Source organism: Notothenia coriiceps, unplaced genomic scaffold, assembly GCF_000735185.1.
Source record: "Notothenia coriiceps isolate Sejong01 unplaced genomic scaffold, NC01 NC01_scaffold00007389, whole genome shotgun sequence".
NCBI lineage: Eukaryota > Metazoa > Chordata > Actinopteri > Perciformes > Nototheniidae > Notothenia > Notothenia coriiceps.
The window spans coordinates 2,885-10,071 of NW_011340090.1; the positions used below are offsets into that span (position 1 = coordinate 2,885).

General features: G+C 39.9%; 1 protein-coding gene across 1 annotated transcript in view; it reads right to left on the reverse strand.

Annotated features, from left to right (window-relative positions):
- Window positions 1–3,516: 3,516 nt before the first annotated feature.
- Window positions 3,517–7,187, reverse strand: part of LOC104944039 (anthrax toxin receptor 1-like) — a 20,243-nt gene continuing 16,572 nt past the window's right edge. Inside the window, exons 8-10 of the mRNA XM_010769506.1 lie at window positions 6,700–6,795; window positions 4,127–4,196; window positions 3,517–3,596 (exon numbers count right to left, since the gene is read on the reverse strand). Of these exons, the coding sequence (XP_010767808.1) occupies window positions 3,587–3,596; window positions 4,127–4,196; window positions 6,700–6,795 (176 nt within the window). The 3' untranslated portion in view covers window positions 3,517–3,586. The remainder of the gene's footprint in view (window positions 3,597–4,126; window positions 4,197–6,699; window positions 6,796–7,187) is intronic.

The following is a 7,187-nucleotide window of genomic DNA, read 5'->3' on the forward strand; positions in this document are numbered from 1 at the left end:
TCTTTAACTTCGGTGAAAATCTGTGTGACACTGAGGAGAGAGCTTCAGCTGCTTGGTGTTTTTATAGTTATGTTTGAATACATTGAAAATGAGGGGCAGATTGTCATGGTACACTTGGTAGAAAGCGTGGTAGGGACACCAGTTGAATGGCAGAAGGATTCTTCCTTCAGCAGATCTCTGGCTCCACGTTAGAAATACTTTGTCCCAGGGCTCGCAATAATCTGTCAGAAAGTAAGGCTGCTGTGACACTAAGCTTTGGTGATTTGATACAGCTGGAGCGGCTGACAATGGTGACGCTAATGACTTTCAAACTTCCCTTAAAGATGTGAAAATTGAGGAGGCTGAATAATTCACGGCAGAGCATATGCAGGTCCTGTCACTCGGCATCCAGCAGTCATAACTCTGAAAGAGTTTGTGTGGCAGAAGTTCTGACGGAGGGGAGGAAACTCGACCTCACGAAGCCTAGGGACCAGATGAGAAGTTGTGTTCCATGGTAACACATCCACTCTAACTGACTGATGTTTTCTGACAAGGCAGCTGGTCATTTAGAGGACAACATCAGTGTTATGCGAAAAAAACTACTTTTTTTTTTTTACCACAAAGCTTTTACTTTTGTTGGGAATATTTTTTGAATTTCCCAAAAACAATAATTGAAAAGCTTGATGTCCGCTGCGGTGGTTAGATCCAGTGACTTTTCTTCTACTAAAACTTATCCTGAGGGTCTTTTTACACCAACATGTTGAGCCCAGTTAAACAGTCAGTCAAGGAACCAGTTGCTATTTAAGTCAAATTTGCTTCATCCACATGCTCTTGTCACAGGGTAAGTAAGTTCATCACACTCAACGAGGCAGCTTCTGAGTCCTATGCGGAGCCTATTGTATAACCCATAGTCAAACAACATTTCCACTACATGATTTTGTTTACAATTCCTGGACAACTGGAGTTATTTCTTTGTGAATGCAAACCAGAACAATTGACATTGGTTCCAATCAGGAACCCAACCTTTAGTTTTCAACCCGCCCTAAGTCTAATTTGCAGAATTATTTTTAATTGAATGTTTATTTCTCTTTTTGATTTCAGTATACCGAGAAAGCCTTGAATCATCAGACATAATAAGTCTGAGGTTAAACGTTGCCGCTTGCATCCTTTAATCAAATAGAGCTGGTTCCAATCTTATTATATGGCAATCAATTCCCATTTAACATGTCTGTGTCCCACAACACGGAGGACAATCAAACAACAGGACATCTTCATAGCCCCACTGGAGCAGATGGAGTGAAGTCCTCTGCTAGCAGCAGCCCCAGGACAGCCTGTTTAATTATTGGCGAGCATTAGCATTAGCTACTGTACCTGCTATGTAAAGCAGGTGTCGACTCCCCCCTCAGTTATTTTATGCTCTCCACCTTTATTGTGAAAACACCAGGTGAGGACATGCTGATGCAAGAGCGCAGCCACTTAACCTCTCGATCGACGGCCCAGCAGGGGATGCTGGGTCTCCTAATGGAGATACACTGAGGGGGGAGGGAGCGGGGAAGGAAGGGATTCAGCAGATGCCAGCATTTCTTGCCTGATGCCGCAGCTGTCAGCACAGATGATGCCTCCGCAGTGAGTGCTCCTACATAGTTCGATGACCAACTGAGGATGCTGTGATTCCTGGACTTCTAAGCAGAATGTGGAACCGCCTGCTTCACGTTCCCGGTGGAACGGGAAGCTGCCGCTGAGCACCTCAGAGCGAGTGACTGCTGCATCTGATATATGTTCCCCAGCGACAACGTTTTTGAGGTCAAGTCAGAAGTTAAAGCAATGTTTCCCCAGGACAAAGCCTCGCGTGTAGCAAAACATGGTTTAAGAGGGGATACTGGGAGAAGCGATGTGCAGTGAAAAGACGATTCTTCTTCGGCTGAGTAGAGCCGTGCTTACGGAGCGCCCTGTGCACCGGTAGCGGTGATGGAGCAGAAGCAGACAGATGGACAGAGACGGAAGTTCCCGGGCTCCGCTGTTCCATGCAGGTGGTCCTGGGTGCGGGGATTGTCAGTGCATGGTGAATTATTTAGATGGGGAGCGTGGAAAAGGGAATGGCTACATCTGTCACACATCCTTTTAAAGCCCCTCCAGCAGATGTGTTTACTCACCGCCCATACCAGCTAACTACTTAATGGGTCACCATCGGCAGCCAAGAGTTAATTAAGCAGGCCTTTTGCAAATGGCGTGCACATAGCATTGGCATCAGCTTAGGTCTTATCAGGTCGCAGCAGAAGCTGTAGGACCGTGGCTTTCAGATGTAGTCCCTTATGTTTCTTTTCAACGCTTCTTTGTCGAGTTGATTGAAAGATATCAGATTCTGTTTTGCTTTCCTGATTTCTGGATAAAGCAAGAAGAAGGACATGTTCAGTGGCTGCTACTGTCATTCCAGTGGATAGTATGTATTTCACTTTTTGCCAACTGGAGAAAGTGTCAAATATAGTATTGCTTTTCACCGGAGAGAGAAAATGCAGTGACACGCTTCAAAAGAAAAAGAGAGACATACCTCTTGGTCTGAACTAGGTATTGTTTTGAAATGTTAGAAAATCTAAATCAAAAAATGCATGTGGCCTTCTCTCCAAGAAAGTGGATCAAAACTATTTTATGTTAAAATCAAGCCTCAAGACTTTTGTTTGCCGCTGCCTTTTTAATTAATCATTATTAATTTATTACACTGCACAGTAACTTTTCTTTCTTGTAATTTATACGGGTCCTATTTAATGTGTCTTATTCATTAAACTTAACTTATTATTGATTTTTGCTAAACTCTTTCAGTGTTCAAGTGCTTGTTGAAGCTAATAAGCTAAGTACACATCTGCAAGACAGTTTTGTTATATCCAAAACAAACACAAAAAACTAATAAAGACAAACTCTTTCGGTGCCGCCGGTCAGCATCTGGCAGGAAAACATGTTATCATGAGCAGTTTACATTAAAATGGGAGGATTATCTGAGGTGAGGTTCAAGTTGATTTGGAGTGGTTACAGCATCGCCCTCATCATATGATACATAATCTGTTTTAGAGCTGAAAGACCTTCAGGAGCCAGCAGCACTCATAATCATACATTTTTGATTGGATTGGAGTCATCGAGGACATTAAAATCTGTTGTTCCATCTAGAATGCCTTAGCGATCATCTGTTATGGTTTGGGATTATAAGAGATGACGTTAAAATCAAACAATAGCGATGCAGCCAGGAATAAATGCATATTTACACTGTTTTCACTTCAATCTTTGTGCGTTGTATGTATGGGGGGTTTTTCTGTCGGCTCCCGTCTACAATGTTTACTGCGTCTTGACGCTACAACAAAGTCTTCATCCCTACTTCTACTGTTTTAACATACTGCTAATCTATAGATATAGATTTAGGAGTTGTTTATGTGCACAGAAGAAAAAGACTGCATGTAGTAACGTTGAAGCGTCATATTTAACTATCAGATATAACAGCTCCTAAACTAAACAAAGAGCAGCACAAAAATATCTACAAGCCTGCAGAAAAGAGGAAATAAAATTGTTTTGAAATTGTTCTGAAGAAAGTAGAGAGGAAGTAGCCGTTGGTGTCAAGTTTTCAGCTGCATCTAGAAATCACACAAAGTGTAGACCTTTACTAAACAAAATACAGCTTTGTTCATTTTCAATGGCAACATAGAAATGTATATATTTATTTCACATTTTAAAATGTTGTTTGACGGTCCAGTTTATAAATGGCAGTGAGATGCCTTTCTTTAGAATGTCACACCTTTCATGTTGACCACGTGCCAAGATCAGCACTTCAAATAATTCGACAGAAACACAACACGTACACTAACTTTAAAGTTATTCTGGAAAACTTAATTTATGTGACTATGTGCCTACATCCAGTCATTTATCAATTGTTTCGTCTAATTTGCTTCTTTAAAATGTTTATACTGTTTTCTCACTCATTAGCAATATTTGTCTGAAGGACAGAAAAGAAAAAAAACAGAAAGTTTGGTCTGTCATACACTGTAGGTGCATATAAAAAAAATGTAAATCAGAAAAGAAAAAAAAAGAAGATATTTGCAGCATATGCAACACTAACAAGCTCCTTCAGCTCTTCCCAAAAACAGAAATCCCAGTGTGTACTTACTGTCCCACTTCATAGAGCACCGGAGCAGGACACAGCAGATAGTCATTACGCACATAACTCGGCTTTTGTTCTGTAGGAACAACAGAAGAAAAAAAGACAACGTGTCAAAATCTGTTCGCAATGAGCACTGCATCAGAGAAAGAGCAAAGCATTAGACCTGTCTTCAACACTTCAAATGGGACTGTGCTCTATTTATATTAAAAAGGTCATATATTGTGAACGGCACAAAATAAAATATTGGCATCACAGATTTGTAGATCTCAACAAAACAAACGATTTTTGTTGTATATTAAAATTAGATTTTTAGTGTCTGTTGATTCCAAATCTTATAACATTTGAATATTGATTCTTACATAAATCAACATCCCTTTAATATAAATAAATAACAATAAGCAGCAATATTACACAATGATTATGATATACAGTTTTGAACTCCGTGTATTCCAATGTTTATCAAATGTAATCTTTAATCAGTCAGGAAAATATTATTTCATATGACCAATTTGATTATTGTGTGTGTGTGTGTGTGTGTGTGTGTGTGTGTGTGTGTGTGTGTGTGTGTGTGTGTGTGTGTGTGTGTGTGTGTGTGTGTGTGTGTGTCTGATGGAGGTCGCTAAAATGATTGATATAATTTCTTCGTGCTCGTCTTCTCGGGGCTCCCGCTGGTTTGCTGATGGAGAAGACTGTAGCATCTGTTCCACATATGTGCTGTGTGTGTTCCATAGTTGCCATGATGCCTGTCCATAATTATAAGGTGCCCCCCTGTTGCAAAGGTCTGTGCTGAACACATGCAAAAGCCAATAAGGGAATTAATAGCCCCAAGTGGGCGAATGTGAGACAGCCTAAACTGAGAAAGGACCAACAGGAAGACATCTGCTAATGGCCACATACTCATTCGGATAGAGTTATTTTTTAGTGTTTTATAGTCAAGTTGAGATGGAAATCAAAAATAGCCCGTCAAGGAGGGAAGTGTTGTCATTGGCAGTCGTCGATCCCGCAGATCCCACGGCCAAATGAGAGATTGACTGTCGGTGCCAAATCCCGGTTGCTTCTTGAAAAAGGATTTCTCGACAGAACAGACTGCGAACTCAAAATAAGGAGCACAGTGACCTACATAGCCTCCGCTCGTTAGCTCTGATCATAAAGGTGGGGAGCTTCTAAGAGATAGCAGTTGGTCGGGTTTGTTCTGTTGACAGGAAGATGTGGAGGGAGACTGAACAGCCCACGGGTCTGACTGCACTCATATAGGATGTTGGTTAATACGCATTATAAAATGAACCACAATGGCCCTCCAACAGCATAGGCCTCAGGTAAGACCAATGGTGCATTCAAGTGCTCCTTGGATGGTCCCATGCAATAATTGTGAATATGTTCTTTGTGAAGACTGCTTTGTGTAATAAGCTTTCTTTAAGTTCACCTTCAAACTATGAAATGTGGTCGTAGGCTTCAGAAAAGGTTAGAAAGTGTTTAAATCCATGAATATTTAGATATAATTAGACAATACAAGAAGGTCTTACATGGCACTTTAAACATCACCTTTCATCGCCAAGGTCTTCAGATTATACTGACCAAATGTATAATTGATTGGACTAAATGTCACATAGGACTGGAGTTTGTTAAGGCACAGATCCTGGAAGTGGCGGAAATTGCCATAAATTGCAAAGTAAAGGCAAAATGGCAGACTTCCAGTTGGGTTTACAATAAACCTCCAAGAGGCTTTTTATTAAGCTGTTACATCATGATCACGAGACCCCTAACAGATATCTACTTTTGCAACTCTATTTTGCTAGAAACTAATAATAATTTAAAAAAAACTTCAATAGGTTTTTGTTACCCAAATTGCTTGAAACTGCTAAATATATTGATAAAAAAAAGGTGCTTTTTCATAAAATATGTATATAAAAATGCCTCACAAAGCATTTTTTTTCCATATTGCATGACATTCCAACTGCGCTAATGATTTTAAGCTTCAAAACATTAAATAGCAATGAATCCTTAAACAGAGTTGCTGTAGACAGCATGGCCAAAGGCTGTTTGACAATCCGCTTTGTTACCAATGATTTGCATGTGTTGCAATAGGGGTCTGCTGTTGTTTAGAAAAAACTGACATTTTTAAATGAAGGTCCAAATTTAGATCACACCGGGCCGTTTCATCAAATGTCTGCTTGCATCTTATGACCTCACAGCAGTGTTGATATTATATACAATTAAATAAATGATTAATAATTACAAATATACACGTAAGAAACCGAGCACAGTAAAATAGAATTTGACAAGTACTATATTCAATAGAAGAGTATATATATTGTCTTTATAATAATACATTTTTTGGCTCCTTTCTTAAAAAAATGTATTCTTCTTTCTGTGTCTTTTATGCACCATTTACACCAAAGTAAATTCTTCGTATGTGTTAACCTACAGAATGTATTATGTGACTCCACATTTTGTTTGCTTTCATAGTGATTAAAACATATCAGATCACACAGCATGAAGAGCCTGCTCATTACAGGTTGAGACTGTGCTGTCCATGTGATGAATGCAACATGCACCAATTGGTGATTTCCACAACTTACCGAAGGTTTGCTGGTTGACTATAAAGCTGCAGAGGACGCCTTCGTTGCTGCGGCCGAGAGTGAAGCCGTTCCCTCTGAGGACGATGTCGAAGGACTCTGTGGATGTAAGTAAATGGAAGATAAGACTGGGTGGAGGAATCATGGATAGAATATATGTGAATAATGCAGTCGCAGTGCGGTGCAGAATACTGATGTAAACCAACAGCAGCTGTGTTATCACTACTCTTTTCTTTGCACATTTTATTTTTTAACAATTATTCAAGTAAGAAGTTATTTACAGAGCCTTGGAATGCAGACTAGTTCCTGCTTTATCCTTTTAACCAACTGACACTATGTTATAGTGGGCCCTATTGTGTTCATTTGCAGATTTCATATGTGTATATTGTACATTTACTGTTCTCATTCATAACACTCCGTTCGATGTCTCACTATGGGATGCGCCTCATCGCGGAGCAAACAGAAGCATCAATCTCATTACGCCAAGCTCC